The sequence below is a fragment of the Rissa tridactyla genome, chromosome 6 (assembly GCF_028500815.1).
Source record: "Rissa tridactyla isolate bRisTri1 chromosome 6, bRisTri1.patW.cur.20221130, whole genome shotgun sequence".
Lineage (NCBI taxonomy): Eukaryota > Metazoa > Chordata > Aves > Charadriiformes > Laridae > Rissa > Rissa tridactyla.
The window spans coordinates 50,168,712-50,184,268 of NC_071471.1; the positions used below are offsets into that span (position 1 = coordinate 50,168,712).

Here is a 15,557-nt window from a genome sequence, read left to right on the forward strand (position 1 = left end):
TGATCAATTTAGGCAGTCACAGGTCTTCCTGCATTTCTTCTTTCTAAAGTTTACGTCATCATCATCTTTTTATTGTTTCTTTATATGGAGATTATGATAAAATCAATGACTAATTGCTGTTCTTGGTATCTTTTTTGTTTTTCTGAAAATTCTTTTGATCTGCTATATGATTATTTTTTTTTTGAGACAAGATGGTAATTAATGATATTAGAATGTTTCCAGCATTATTCTCTGTACTCTTCAAATACATTGGTGGGCCTCTACTAGATTGTTCTAAGCTGTTCACAATGATAGCTTAAATTATTGGCTTTTTTCAGGTTGCAGCTAACTTAGAATGTACAGTGAGCATGTGCATTTTAAACCGTCTTTTCTAGCACTAAGTATTCAACTGGCTGCAATTAAATAAACGAACATGTTGGAAGTGGGGTGTGAACCCATTTTTCTACAGACTGAAAGGATACATAGCTGTTGTTTAAACCATTTGACCAAGCAAGGGATTAATTCTAAACCTCGGTCCAGCCAACACAAAGGGCTAGAAAAGCAGCTGAATCTTCACATGCTGGATCCAGCTGCCACAGAGCTTCTGTGCCATCTGACTCCCTGTGGGTTATGGGTTCAGGGACACACCTAGAGCAAAATGCTGGAATTATATACCTTGTGTCTTGGGTCATACATAACTAGCCTCGTGTTCAAGTAACCTTATGGAGCCAAACCAGCTCTGCCTGCCTTAGGATCAGGGAAACACACGTTGCTTCTTCCAGCAGTGTCCAGTGGATATTGAGGAAAAAGCTCAAATTTAAATAACATAAGCAAGACTGAAATAGTATTAACGCCAACTGACTCTATGGTTCCAGATCTGTAACTGCAAATATCTATTCCTTTCATCTTAAACTCGCCTACAAGAGCACATACTGACTATTTTGTTCCACCCAAACAATCATTTGCAGTGTCTGGGTGCTATATGTCTGGTGTATATGAGGGATACCATACTGACGTGTATATGAAAGGAGTACTGTAAAAATTCAGTCTCATAAAAACAGATACTGTAAGAGTGGAGGGTGAAACAAAAGAAGAAGCAAAAGAAAATTTATTAGTGACTTGGGAGCCCTCACTGAGAAAGAATAGATGATTTTTAAATTAGGGATGTATTAAAACATCAACTCAGTAATGAGTAAGCTGAAAGAACAGCAGACATTGATATGTTCAGCTGGCAGATACATAGCAGGATCAAACATCAACAGAGGACATGAATAATTCTGCAGATATCAGGAAGGACTGGAATATGGAGAACTAGAGAAAAAAAAAACAAAGGGGAAAATAAAGACTAAAGAACCCCAAAAGGAAAGGAAAATCTCCATTTTGTTCTTAGTTACAGAAATATCCTTTCAAGTGAAATCAGTTGAACTACTGTGCATTCATATTTGGCTTACTGTGATTCCTAATGAATCTTTTAACTCTTAAAGAAGCAGATAAAGTATAGTGGGATTTTACACTACCCCTTACCAAAATAAAGCTGGTTTGGTATAGCTTGGTAGCTGTGGTGCACACAGCAACATAACACAACACAACTGATCTTTGGCCAGAAACAGTCATCAGGAAAGAATTCAAGAAAGCATAAAAGCAAGAAACAAAAAGGATACATAGATGGCAAGATTTTTATTTTAGAAAGGCTGAGGGAAAAGTACATGGTCCTGACATATACAACATTCCTTGCAAGGAGAAGCTGTAAGTGATGAGAAGGTGTGCTCATTCTAAAAAGAGAGTATGGGTGAACAATACCATCAGGTTCCTAGAGGATTTCTTTGCAATAAGTATGTGTGCATCAAATGCGCTTGAAACTAAACAAAATGTAAAATAGCTAGTCTGAGAAAAGTCATAAGATAGGACATAAGCGTTAAGCCCATAATCAACCAAAGTAGAATCATAACATGGAACTATATTAGGGAAATAATTTTTACAAAGATGAAGAGGGCAGCTTTAAGGTGGTGCAAGTGCATGCAAAGCTGCCTTTAGGGATCCTGCTACAAAACAAGATTTATTCCATGAAAAGGGAAACCCAGTTACGTACTATACAAAGCAAGGAAGACACTTGTACCTCCAGTATAGTCTGGTGCATGAGTAATACTGAAGAAATACAGGGAAACTGGAGGCTTTCCAGCTGGTACTGATAGTAGAGGAGAAAGACCTGTGAGTATTAGTGCATCACAAGAGGATAATGAGCCAGTAAAATGATGCATCTCTGAAAAAAAGATAAACAGAAACAAATGAGCTTCAGGTAGCCATATCTGACTGAGATAGGAAGGCATTGATGTTACTGTCTAATGCACAAGTGGGAATTCACTGGAAATACCACAGCTATGGAGCCAGCCACTTTCAAGAAAAATGAATTTAGAGCAGCTATAGAAAAGGAGAGGAGAGAAGGCTTCTTTCACCTAGCAAAAGGTTGAAAGATATGATTGCTGTCTACAAATAGATGTTGGGCAAATACCAGCAGCGCTGTTCAAATATAGGACAGCACTGTCACCAATCAAATGTGCGCAAAACGACTAACCAGGGAGGTTCAGCAACAACTTTCCAATCTAGAAAAAGAACTGAAATCCTTCTGCAATCAGTTTATGAACTGGAGTAAACAATATGGCATCTGAAACAACGAGGGATTGGCCCTGATAACTCAGGGGGCTCCTTTCAGTTCCCTGTTAAAATTCCAGAGTACAAATACTCTGCAGCAATGGAGGGAAGTGTTAGGGGAAGCAGTGACACAGGATTGTATAGCTTTTAAAACAAAGGATTGTTTTGTCATTTAAGAGCAGTTCATCACAACCTCCTTTTTACCTCTTTCGCACATATCTCCACTTTCTCCTGTATGTTTCTCTGCTGACAATTCACTGTTTCTGCTGTCTCCTCTGCCAGATATCCTCGCTGCCTGTACGCCATGCTGCTGGTCCCTGTGACCCAGGGCCTGCCTGCTCTGTCCTGTTTACCTTTGCTCATGTAACATTATTTATGATGGGGGCTGCCAGCTCTAACCCAAATAGGTCTGATGGCTTCCAGACTTGCAAGCACCTTCTCTTCCTCCCCCTCCTGCAGTGAAAGTTGGGCAGGCTGTTCTTTATCTGTTTTCACAAATGTTTACTGTCACACCTAAAAAAGCCCTGCTGGCAGCCTACTCTATAGCAGTCACTAATGCTAGTTTTGGAGGGCCGAGTATGTCTGCCACTGCTGTGGAAGGAGTGCCTCAAGCAGCTTTGGGAGTGCTCCTGGATATGTTTTATGGCCTGTCGGCACTTAGGCAGGTGCCACCCTTGGCTGCCAGCGAGGGATCGCAGGCTGCGGCGCTGGTGGAACTTTCCGACGAGCAGCTGGGCCCGGCAGTCACCGCATGAAGGGAGAATGTCGGGGGCTCCAGGGCTGCTCCCTGGCTGAGAAGCTGCAAGCTCTGCACAGTGCTGGGACAGCAGCAAGCAATGTGCAGAGCTTGGAAGGGGAGCTCTGCCCTTCGTTCCCAGCAGAGATGGGGGAAAAGGACCTCCAGGACAATGATAAGCAGGTGGCCTAAACAGAAAAGCATATTATCATGGTTGCAAGTCATCATTGCTGATTGTATCAGATTATGATCTGGTTCACAATTCCTTGTGCCTCACCCCTGCAAGGGAAATGGCCTTCCACAGTAAATCCTTCCCGAAACAAGTATAGAGAGCAGACTGTGTGGATGGACTGGATCGGTGGTTATGCCATTCCCTCTATTAGAATCTTGATTTATATTATATGTTTACTCTCAGATAATCTTTAACCATTTGTTAAATTATTCCTTTCTCACTGCCCAAGCCACTTCACTCCGTATTTATTCTTTTTTTCACTTCCTAGCTTCCCTCCAAAGGACATGAGGCAATCATGCCTATGACAAAGTGTGATGTTGGCTCCTGGTCTTTCATATGTTACTGTCCTGAATGGTTTCTCCTCTTCCATGTGACCACAGTGTTTCTGCCCCATACGTTTTGCTTCCACAGGTTGTCTAAGATTTCTGTTTGAAGGACACTGCTAGAAAAGCTTTCCCTCTCCTCCTTGCAGAGGTGAAGAGTCTGGGCAGTTTCATCTTTACATCCTATTTGCCCATTAGCAGACAGGAGTCCTGGGAGAACCTCTTGACAGATGACTATCAGCAATTGTGATGAAACCATACAAGCTACATCTATACCTAGTGCATTAAATGTACCTGGGACCACTCTCTGGCACTGATGCCAGCTGCTACAGAGTGGAAAGAAGCCCAGCACTTAACCTCTTCTATTCTCCCAAGCAAGATGACTGCATGCAAGCTGCCCACAGGCAGCGGCTTGGGGAGTGGTCTGTTCTAGCTCCCAAACCCGTGCCTGGGAAGTGTTCTGGAGAGCATTAGCTGGCCTGAACCGAAGATGTGCTAAGCATCATTTCAACAGTTTAATGCTACAGGCAATTGTGGTCCAGAGCTCAGGTTCATTCACCGGCATTATTCAACATGCTACTTGCTATAACTACTACTGAATACATCTGTGAAGGCTAAGCCTGTTTTTTCCTCTACGTTCATACCTACAAGATGCCTACAAAGATGCTGCGAGGCACAGGAAGGTCTCTGTAACAAAGGTCCCATGGAATCCTTCAGGTGAACAGGGTACTTGTCTAATCCATACCTGTGGCTGATCCTGTCCTCGCTGCTGCAGAACAGTGCTTATCCTCCTCAGAGCATTGCTCAGAGACTCTTAGGGTTAGTGAGTGCTGTGTTTTGGTAAAGTAACCCACACTTGCAAATATGATGAATGCTGTGTACAATAACTTTTTGCAAACATAAGTGGTTTTTTTGTCTTGGATTGTATCCTCGTTCTATCAAAATAATAGTAGGTATGTCTTCTTCTAATTTGCCCTCTCTCAGCATAAGTACTGTGGAGGCATATTATACTTAAGACTGCTATTGTTCAACAATTGGTAGCAGCTGAAGAGAGTCCTCTGTTCTGAGCAAGGGTTTTATTCAGAGCTTGCATATCTTCACTGCCCTTTAGAGCCCAGTACCAGCATGCAGTGCTAAGGTTGAGAACACCTTGTCCTGGAGGACTGAAGCCATGTCTCTGGATGACTCTGTCTTGTGTTCGAGGCTCTCTCACTCCTGTCCTAGTTCAGTGCCTGTCCCTGTAAAGAGGCATTTTGGTGGCTAGATTTGCTTATAAACTCTAATTCCCTTAGACTTTGATCCTAAAATCTTTTATGTCAAAAGGAGCAAGGCTGAGCCTCTAGAAAAGGACCTACAAGGGACATGTATCTTCTGAACATTCAATTCCTTTTGTCACAGCAGCTAGATGTGGGCACTTGGACTCTTGCTTTTTGACAAACATATCTGTTCTTTCTGAATCCTTGCTTCATATAAAAAAACCTTGATATCCTGCTGTTTACTGTATTGAGAGTAAAATGCTTATCAATTACTTTTAGTATCTATTCTTGTGCTCGTGGCATTATTCCTTGTCATTGGTATTACACTTCACCCACTTTTCAGCTAATCTCCCATCAAGTAACAAAAGGCCGTGGAGATAAAGCCTCTTTTTATCTACCTGCAGCCAACCCTGGCTAGATACTTGCTTCTAGCCATGAGCTCTGTGCTAAACATTTTGCTTAGGCAAAGAAAGTGGATTGTTTGAGGTTGTTTTTCTCTTCCCCCTTGTATTATCACAGCAAAATGCTCTTTTTAAGGCACTTGGTTTCAACAGAGAGTGAAAACTAACAACCCCTGCTTGCTTGCCTTTTTTTTTTATCAGCTCGTATACCCTGGTACAAATCAGAATTAAGTCTAGTGCTCCGAAGGTGTTGTTCTGTTTCCCACACTAGGATAGCAATATCCCCCTCACCAGTACACTCTAGGCTGTAACATATTACAGTAGTCTTGTATGCACTTAATGCCAGCACCAGCATCCTCTTCCATACTAAGTTTCATTTCTAAACCCCTTGCTCAGGAGCCACCCAAGTCTGTCCTGCCACTCAAGATACCTTCTTTCACCACCCTCCCTTGCTGTGTTCGTCCCAGAAAGTGTAGTGTGTGTTCTCTCCCTTCTTTCTCCTTATAAAGACTCCCTAATTAAGCTTCACTGAGGATGACCTGTGAAGTAGGTCTGCAGAGACACCGGACCCAGTTTACCAAGAGGCAAGTCATCCAGTGTCACCTCTTAAACAGGAATACGGTGTTTGGTCAGGAAGTTATGGGAACTAAATAGAGAAGTGTAATTGTAATGGTTAGTTTAATAATAATGGATTAGAGTAAACATTCTCCTGTAAATAGCTTCCAACAAAAATATGGCATTGCCATGAAGATGTGATGTTATTCACATACTTAATAGAGAAGGCATAGGAAAAGTATCTTACTGGATCTCTGTGTTCAGGTGGGCAGCTGAAACAAAGAAAATTTAAGATCCAGAGCAAAAAACTGTTGAAAAATGTCCTGATTTCCAGGTGACTGTCATTTATGGCTCGCAGTCTGATTTGTTTCTCCAAGGTCACACAAAAAATCATCCAGGTCTCCTGAATCCCACTCCAGTGCCTTAGCCACAGGGGTATCCTTCCTTGCACAAGTAAAGATTAGGCCCTGGCCTTGGAGGAACAAACCGTTACAGTAACCAAAATGATGTCAACACCGATGTTCAGAAAGAAGAGATGGAGGGTATTTGTTTCTAGCAACTACTGCATTTGTGGTTCGGCTGAGCAGGAGGTTCTGGGAGGAGGAGACCCAAATGCTGGTTGGCTCCTCCCTGAGTTCAGTCCCTTTTGGTAATGCTTTATACTGCCTTATACTACAACAAGGCAGTTCTTACCTCTCCATGGGAACCCTGTGACAGCACTACATTTCACATAAGGTTGGTAATTAAACTTAAAGACTGCCACGTTGCCATGGACTGCTGGACCCTGTGCCATTGTAGCTGCTGAGGGAACGGGGCAGCTGTGTGATGACATGCAGTCAGAGAGCAGAAGGGGCACTGGATGGGAAGATGAATTGTATTCAATATACAACTCTGAATTGGCCTGAATTTGCTAGGTCGCTGCTGGAAAGATTTTAGGGAATTAGGGGAAGACTGATAATGTAATTTGTCTTCGTACCTTATAGACTGAGTTCTCTCAATGAGAGGAGGTGGGAGGTGCCTTGGGGTGGCAAGGGGGAAGATGGCATGAACCTGTTGCATCTTATTCCTAAAAGTCACTGCAAACTACTTCTGATTACCCACAGCATATTTCCTTTCTTATGAAGAAGCAATGCTGGCCAGCAGGGAGGGTGGTTGCAAAGTTTCAAGACTGGTTCCCTGGGCTGTACTCAGGCAAGATGTGAAGCCACCGAGTTACTATCAGGATTACTCTATTCTTAGCATCCCAGTGTGTGTTCACCCCGACATACCACTATCTAAATATAGTCCCTACTGAAGGGCAGATGCTGCCAAGTTGCATCTGACCCCCTCTTCTTTTGCATTCTGTTCCCGAAAGCTAGGCCGAATTCCCCTGAGACACGTCCAATAATCACATGTCCTTTTGTCTCCCCAGGGCTGTACAAGGAAACCCGTACTGTACTGCTAAAGCCTCATCCCAGCCCTGGCCTTCCCGGCCTTCCCTTCGACACCTTCACTTCTTCCTTTCCTCCTCATTTGTTACCTTCACCCTTCTCCCCCCTCAGCTGCTTCTGTCCTTTCCCTCCTGTCTAATATGATAAGAGGGCAAAGTAATGAAAGAAAACATGCACCTGTATGTGCATGTACCTAGGTGCTGCAGTCACCCAAACCTGTCTGACAAGAGCTCTTCTGTCACAACAGAAGTCCTGCTGAGAGGGCAGTGAGATGGACAATCTCCTGAGTAAATGTGTTTCATTACTTTATAGTTCCAGTTTTCCACACTGATTTGTATTTCCAGTAGCGTAAATCAGTAAGGCCCTGAAATAGGGATTCTCTAAACCCAGATGGAATCTAAACAGGACATTCCTCCCATGTGAGCCAAGGTGTGTCCACTGAGGCATAGAGTGGAAAGTGTAACAAGCAGTTAGTTAGAAGAGGCTCAGAGAATTTGTGGGGTTCCTCCCCGAAAAGGAGCGGTCAGTCCTCACAGGATGTGCTAGGAGGTCAGAGAGTGCAATGTCCCAGGACCAGGGCTACCCCTGACCACTTGTCAGGGCCCCTCGGTGCTGCCTCTCACTTACACATGAAGGCTCTCCAGGGATCTCCTACAGGAAGCAGAGAGGATTTCTCTTTGAAATGGCGCTTTTCCCATCCTTTCCCATCTCTTCAGAACAGCTGCTGAGTGACACCTTCCAACCTGTCCGCAGCCTAAGCGGAAGATCCCTGTTAGTGACGCTTCATGTGGCTCACTGGCTGCCCAGGAGAGGGCATCTTTTGGACATGGGGAGCAAGTGGCTGAGCCGGAGGGCAGCCTGACCTTCAGGGTGGGCAGCACGCCTGGCTTTCGGACTGGGCAGCCGCCTGGCCTGGGGCCTCAAAGGCTCAGTACTGCCCTCGCTGAGATGTGCAGGCTATGGGTTGTCATTAAAGGTCTCCACAGCACTGTGCTCGCAGTCATATGAAAACTGGCAGCCTTGTGCTGGTCTCTGTCTAGACCAGAAGGTCCAGCCTTCTGCACACTGCACCCTGCTGTCCTGGTCGTGGATTAAGTCCCTTCCTTTCTGTATGAAGTGCTTTCTTCCTTCTCTCCCTGCACAATCCTCTTCTGCCTTTAACCCTTTTGCTTTCCTTCCTGGCAAATGCAGTAGGGTAGGGGTTTGTCATTAAAGTGAAGCTGTGAATAGTTTGTTTCCCTCTGGCCCTGGGAAGTAGATTCGTAAACTTCCAGGGAGGGCCTTATAAACCTGTGGGAGACTGACAGCCAGGAACATTTACATGCTATTTTCAGACTCTGTAGATCTCTTCCTGCACTGGAAGAGACCTGGTCCTGTTTTCCCAAAGAGGGATGGAGACAAGAAGTCCCCTCCTGGATTATAGTGCTAGTTTGCAGGCTTTTGCAACAGCACTGAAGTAACTATAGTTGCTTTACTGTGTGGGCCTTTTGCCACCTTGGTAAAATCTGAGCACAGACCAAGCCAGAGCCAGCATCTTTACTAACCACGAAAGAAATGCATTGCCTGCTCACACTGCTCAGCCCGCATGGGGCAGCTTGCATCCCACCAGCCTACTCTGATCTAAAGATGCCTGAAGCAGCAGCAGGCAGTGTTGTGAGCACAGCCTGACCCTCCCTGCCTGGGAATCCCAGACACTTGCCTGCAAAGTCCTGCAGGACTGTGGGACCAGAGGATTGCAGGAAGCTTACTGGCTCTGCTCTGGGTGGTCACCAGCCCACATCCAGTTGGTTTCAGTGAGCATGGAGGAGTACGATGGGATGTGAGGAATGCTCTGAGCACCTGCTAACAGCCTTTAACCCCTAGTCCCCTCGCTCCATAATTGGGAGAGATACTGGCGAGTGTGTTTCCATCCAGTGCTGAGCACCAAGCACTTGGCCGTGGAGCAGCAGTTGGCCTTTTGGGGAATACCAGAAGGAGTCCCTCCTTCTAACCTCTCTTCAACTTCCTAACTCTCTGCATTAGCTGCTGTGTCGGTAGGCAGCACTGGAAAATGTGTCTGCTATCTCTTTCAGTTAACAGCTGCGTGTTGAGGGAGTATCAGGAAGCAGCATTTATACTGTAACAGCAGAAAAGTGGTTCTTCAGCAGTAGTTCATTACAGACCCACACGTTCTCATTCCAGGCTTATATTAACAAGGAGGGAGATAAAGGACTAAAATGACAGAGGCTGATGGATGTGGCAGCTGGGATGAGCCAGTCTCTATTTTAAGCATGCAGGCAAAATTTGGGGTCAAGCTGGAGAGGCTACAGAGTGATAAAGTGCCAGTGAACACACAGACAACTTGGAGCATAGCCCTCCTTTTTCCATCTTCTTCCCCAACACCTCTCAGTCCTGCTGGCAGGCTGACCTGGGAGTAGAATCATAGAATCATAGAATTATAGAATTGCTGAGGTTGGAAGGGACCTTTAAGATCATCAAGTCCAACCTTTAACCTACCCTGACAAAAGCCATTTCTAAACCATGTCCCTAAGTGCCCCATCTACTCTTTTTTTAAACACCTCCAGGGATGGTGAATCCACCACCTCCCTGGGCAGCCTATTCCAATGTTTAATAACCCTTTCAGTGAAAAAGTGTTTCCTAATATCCAATCTAAACCTCCCCTGACGTAACTTGAACCCGTTTCCCCTCATCCTATCACTTGTCACCAGGGAGATGAGGTCAGCCCCCATCTCTCTACAACCTCCTTTCAGGTAGTTGTAGAGGGTGATAAGGTCTCCCCTCAGCCTCCTCTTCTCCAGGCTAAACAACCCCAGCTCCCTCAGTCATTCTTCATAAGGTTTGTCCTCCAGACCCCTCACCAGCTTTGTAGCCCTTCTCTGGACACGCTCCAACACCTCAATGTCCCTCTTGTAGCGAGGGGCCCAAAACTGAACGCAGTACTCGAGGTGGGGCCTCACCAGTGCCAAGTACAGGGGGATGATCACTTCCCTAGTCCAGCTCACCACACTATTCCTGATACAGGCTAGGATGCTGTTGGCCTTCTTGGCCACCTGGGCACACTGCTGGCTCATATTCAGCTGGCTGTCAACCAACACCCCCAGGTCCTTTTCTGCCGGGCTGCTTTCAAGCCACTCTTCCCCAAGCCTGTAGCGCTGCATGGGGTTAGTACATGGAGTAGTGCTGCTCTTGCCTGCCCAACACGAGCCAGCAGGGGTCCAGCATATTACTACCTTGCGCCTGATTCCGCCTGACCCAGCTACTCTTTTATGTGTAAAATGAGTGCATTGTGGATGCTAAGTAAGCCATCCTACAAGACTATCCCATTGCTTGCCTATATGGGAGAGGTCTGCAGTTTGGGGCTGAGTGGGCATTTGTTTTGCTTGCTTGCCCTAACAGGAAGGCTAGGCTGGGTTGGGGTTTTCAGTAGGAAGTTTAACTGATGGATGATGGAACAAAAAGGAGAGGAAACACTTGGTGTAAGATGCCCACAAGAGGCCAGATCTAGGAACTAGCCTGTAACTAGAGACCCAGGCTCCATTCTCAGATCCAGCAATGCCCGTCCTACACAGGTCCTGTTAAGGCTAAAGATTTACTCCAAGTTTACGCTGGTGTAACAGGATGCCATACAGCCTGATGCAGATGTCCAGAAATACACTGGCCAAAGCCATTAGAGCAGAAATGCTTGATAGCAGGAAGTGTCTCAGAGCCATCATCTCTCCCCGATGTCAGCTTCCCTGAGGATGGTACCTGCCAGGGCTCTGTGTGTCAGGGATCATACCAAGGAGGCATAGTAGGGGCCTGCAGAAGGACACACAGTCATGTACAGGAAGTCTGGAAAGAGTTCCTGTTCCCTCTCTGGGACACAGACTCCCTAAGCAATTTAGGAGATAGAGAATGAGAGAATAAGAGCATGTCGGTGTTCTTGAGTCTTTCATCTGCACTAAAGGACTCGAATTGGGTTGATGATCAGGTCAGGCCTATGCTCAGCAGAGTGGCTCTTGGAATTAACAGGAATACAGAGACCAAAAGGCACAGCCAGGGCTCACCCAAGAGGACTGGTTCTTCACCCTGGCAGCACAGTAGTCTTAGGCCTTATTTTATTCTATCAGGCATGGAGCAAAAGAAGGGCCAGCAGGAGACAAGAAACTGAACTAAGTAGTTGCTGTTCTTGCTTTCATCCCTAGCTTCTCTCTTCCATTTTTCCAGATCCGAAAGAGAAGCAAAGCATGCCGTGGAGGCCTGTGGGAAAATGATGTGCTGATATCTATCAACGGGAAGTCATGTGCTGGCCTCTCCCATGCTACTGCCATGCAGATCATCGACTCCTCCAATGGCATGCTCAACATCCGTGTGAAAAGGTAACCTGCTCCTTAGTGCTGGTGCTGTGGAAGTGCAGGCAGCAGGGCAGCTTCATCCAGCACAGCAGCTATCCATACCTAGCAGAAAGAAGGCTGGCAGGATGCCTTTGGTTTCTCCATACTGCAAGATGTACTAGGAGGACTTCCCCATGGCTCACATGTGGCCATCCAAAAGTTTTGCACTGTCTCTGTGCTGCTCTCCAGAGTGCCTGGCCCTGGGGCTGAACTGACCCCAGACCTCCCTGCCCCTCAGGCTGTGTGTTGCAGTGTGAGGGCTACGCTCAGGACAACGAGCAATTTAGGCTCCAAGCAAGCAGATGCCATAGGGCAGTTCATCTCAGCAATTAATAGAGACTCCAGGTCATTATGCCTAAATAACTGTTCTGTAGAAATGGATTTGACTACATATTGGATAATTGTTTTGGATTGGATAAAAGATTACCTGAGTATTTACTACAGCAGGCCATTGTAGTCCAACAGGGTGTGAACTGACTTCCAGAAAGATAAGAGGTATGTAGCTGAGTCCCTTTTTACAGGAAGAAATATCTCTGCAGTCCGTAGTCCAGCAGAATAGTGGAGACCAGGCTCAAATTTAAGCACAAAAAGGGTCCCAGTAACATCCCTGGTTCTACCTGTGCTAAGCTAACTCAGTGCCTCAGTGCAGGTTGAATGATGGCCAAGCTGCAAATGAATCATATAAAGATGAAGACAGCAAAGCTGTGTGAGGTCCCAGCTAGTCCACACTACTGCCAAAACAGAAGACACCCTCAGGAAATAAGACCTTGGTGAAGAGGGCAGGGAAATGTGATGTTCTACAGCCCTGAAAAGACAGAGCAGTGTGAGCAGGCTGGAGGGAGAGCCACGCTGGTTGCTGGCATCTGTAAAGCAGGGACAGAGGTGGGCAGCGCTCAGAGGAGGAAAGCCTGAACATGTAGGATCTTCCCCTTGGCTTCAGGGAAAGTGCCGGTGCCATCTGATGTGCTCACCCTATACCCTAGCTGTGATTAAGTGGGATGAGTGAGGTCTGCACAAGGTGTCCAGAATAGCTCCTGGTCCCTTGCCAAGGCCTTATCTCACCCCATCGGAGCCTATCTGCAGCCAACAGGTGCCTGGGCAAATTCCAATGGGCCAAAATCAGCACACTTTGAATTAGCAAAGTGACAAAGGCAGGCTTCTTGCAGCCCTCTGGGAGCCAATGTTGGATGGTCTGGAAATAGCGTAACCAGTTGGCTTCATCCTGGGGTAGTGGAAGACTCATCAAATACTGCTTTATCTATTGCTCTATTCCCACTTCATATTTATGTTCCCAGAGAAAACAATCAGTTCCGTTCAGAAAGGGGAGGTAGCTGGATGAGTCTGGAGCGTGCAAGGTCACGTGTATTTCTGTCAGTGCAGGATGTGTTTGAACAGAGAAAGAGAGGGAGGGAGAGAGATTCTGACCTGACAGTGCAGAACAAGAGAAACTGGCTTACAAACAGTAATGCTTTTCAGTTATCTGGCCGAGTGTTTAAAAAAGAGGAAGGACTGTTCTGTTTCGCTTGGGGAGCTTTGAGTTTGTTCCCCAGTGAGAGTTCGTAATAGCAAATATTGCTAACAATATAAATTGTCAGAGAAATTGTCCCACCCTTAGCTTCCACAAAGGTTTTTATTTGACATGAGTATAAATTTTTCACAGTTTAGAATTGGAATCCAAGTCACGAATTCCCCAGCTTTACAGAGGCAATGCCGTCTGCCTGGCTTCCCAGTATGCATGCTCCTTTGTAACTCTAACATGCCCTGGTGACTCCGGCAAGGGAAGGAAGAAGGTCCCAGCCCCATCTGGGAGGTCTGGAGTCAAGCTGCCACTGAAATCCAGACTCACTCCTGAGGAGAGGGAGGACAGAGCTGGCTCTTTCCCCATCAGCATTGCCAGCTCTCCCTCCCTCTGGCAGCCAGCAATCGGGCTGACTGCCCCAGCCTGCCCTGCCCCTACTCTAGTCATCCTTCCAGCTGACTTACAGGCTAGAAGTTGCTATGCCTAAGCCAAAGGCGAATGCCACCATGGATTGGGCTGGCTGGCATGACTGAAGTACGGCTGTCAAAAGCCAGGCATTGGTAGCTAGCTTGTGAAGCAGTCCCACAGCAAGCAGGCCACACATCAGGGTGGACTCCTACCACAGGATAGCAGAGTCCCACCCTCAAAAAACACTTGGGCCTTTTTCTCCTAAGTATTTGCTATTTACTCCCACATAGAGGTCAGGGCAAACAAACAGCACCAGCTTCTTTCTTTGGAGCACACTCTGAACTAAAGCAGTTTGGGGGGTGCCAGGATCTGGAGAGCTGACAGAGCTCCAGGGTGCAGTCCCAGCTGCAGGAGCACCTGGAGTGCAGTGTGGTGGCTGGGGCACCACCCGCCCGGTCCCGGCCCGGCAAGCAGCAGGCTGTAGGGGTATGTCCCACTGTCCTGGGGAATGTTTGCTATGCAGGAATTCACCTCCCCAGGAGAAATGCCTGGGGAGCTGCTTAAGCTGGCTCAGTAGATTTTTATGCGCTTGGGGCATTCTGATTTTCAAGTGTGTGAAGCAGAAGATCAGGATGAGCGCATGTAGCTGATGTCAGAGATAAGCCTGCTCTTCAGGTGTCTGTACCACCTGAAAGACACCTGAAACACTGGCTCAATCCTTATCCCTCTCTCACATGTGGTGGTTTCCTTCCAGCTCAGCCCCACCAACCAGACCTTGCTCACCCCCTTTCCTTCTCCCCACAGGATAGTTGGTGGGGACCAGACCGGCCCACGGCTTCAGCGCTCCCCTTCTCCAGGGCAGCGAGTGCTCTCCCCACCATCCCCGCTCAGTCCCCCGGCGCAGCTACTCAGCTCTGAATCATCAGGAGCCCCGGCCACTGCACAGCCCTCGCAGCCACGGAGGTCACAGAGGCACCTGGAGAGCCTCACCTCCCCGCCGGACAGTGAGGCCTACTATGGTGAGACAGACAGCGATGCTGACAACGCGGCCCAGGAGAAGCACCGCCGGGCTCGCAAGAAGAGCCCACGCTCCCCGCCTGACAGCACCAACAGCAAGGCAGATGTGCCTCAGGATGAGGTGTCCCTGTCCGAACAGAGCGGCTACGAGAGCATGCCCGAGGCTGCTGCACAGGGGGTGGCTGAGGTAGCCGCCTCCGGCGGGGTGGCCAAGAGGGAGATTAGCTGCCTGCCTGGCAGCCGCACAGACACTCCATTCTCAGAGAGCGAGGGACAGTTGCGGCCACCATCAACAGAAGGACGGGAGCCTTCTCCAGAGGCGATGCTCCTGCCACATGCCACCAAGGCTATCCGAGCGGAACGTCATCTCATCCCCATGGTGGGGCCAGTGGAGCACCCAATTGATGAAGACCTAACCACCACGTACACAGAGAAAGCCAAGCAGGCCAGTAAGTCCTCTGCACCCTGCCACTTACCCATGCCCTCTTCTTACACTGCATCTCCTTCCAAAAGCCTCATTCCTGCAAATGTCAAGTAGGTTAGCTCCTCTAGCTTGGGAAGAAGCACAGTCAAGTCAGATCTCCAGGGACTGGGGCTTCCTATTGCAGCTTTGGCACTGGGGTCTACCTCACCCAAGATGTTCCAAGGAACAGATGAGAGAAAGGGTCTAGGATCTGGG

The 15,557-nt window shown here is 47.3% G+C and overlaps 1 protein-coding gene across 1 annotated transcript in view; it reads left to right on the plus strand.

Annotated features, from left to right (window-relative positions):
• Nucleotides 1-15,557, plus strand: part of SYNPO2L (synaptopodin 2 like) — a 40,699-nt gene that overhangs the window by 3,431 nt on the left and 21,711 nt on the right. The window contains exons 2-3 of the mRNA XM_054206568.1: nucleotides 11,768-11,919; nucleotides 14,666-15,327. Coding sequence (XP_054062543.1) covers nucleotides 11,768-11,919; nucleotides 14,666-15,327 — 814 coding nt within the window. The remainder of the gene's footprint in view (nucleotides 1-11,767; nucleotides 11,920-14,665; nucleotides 15,328-15,557) is intronic.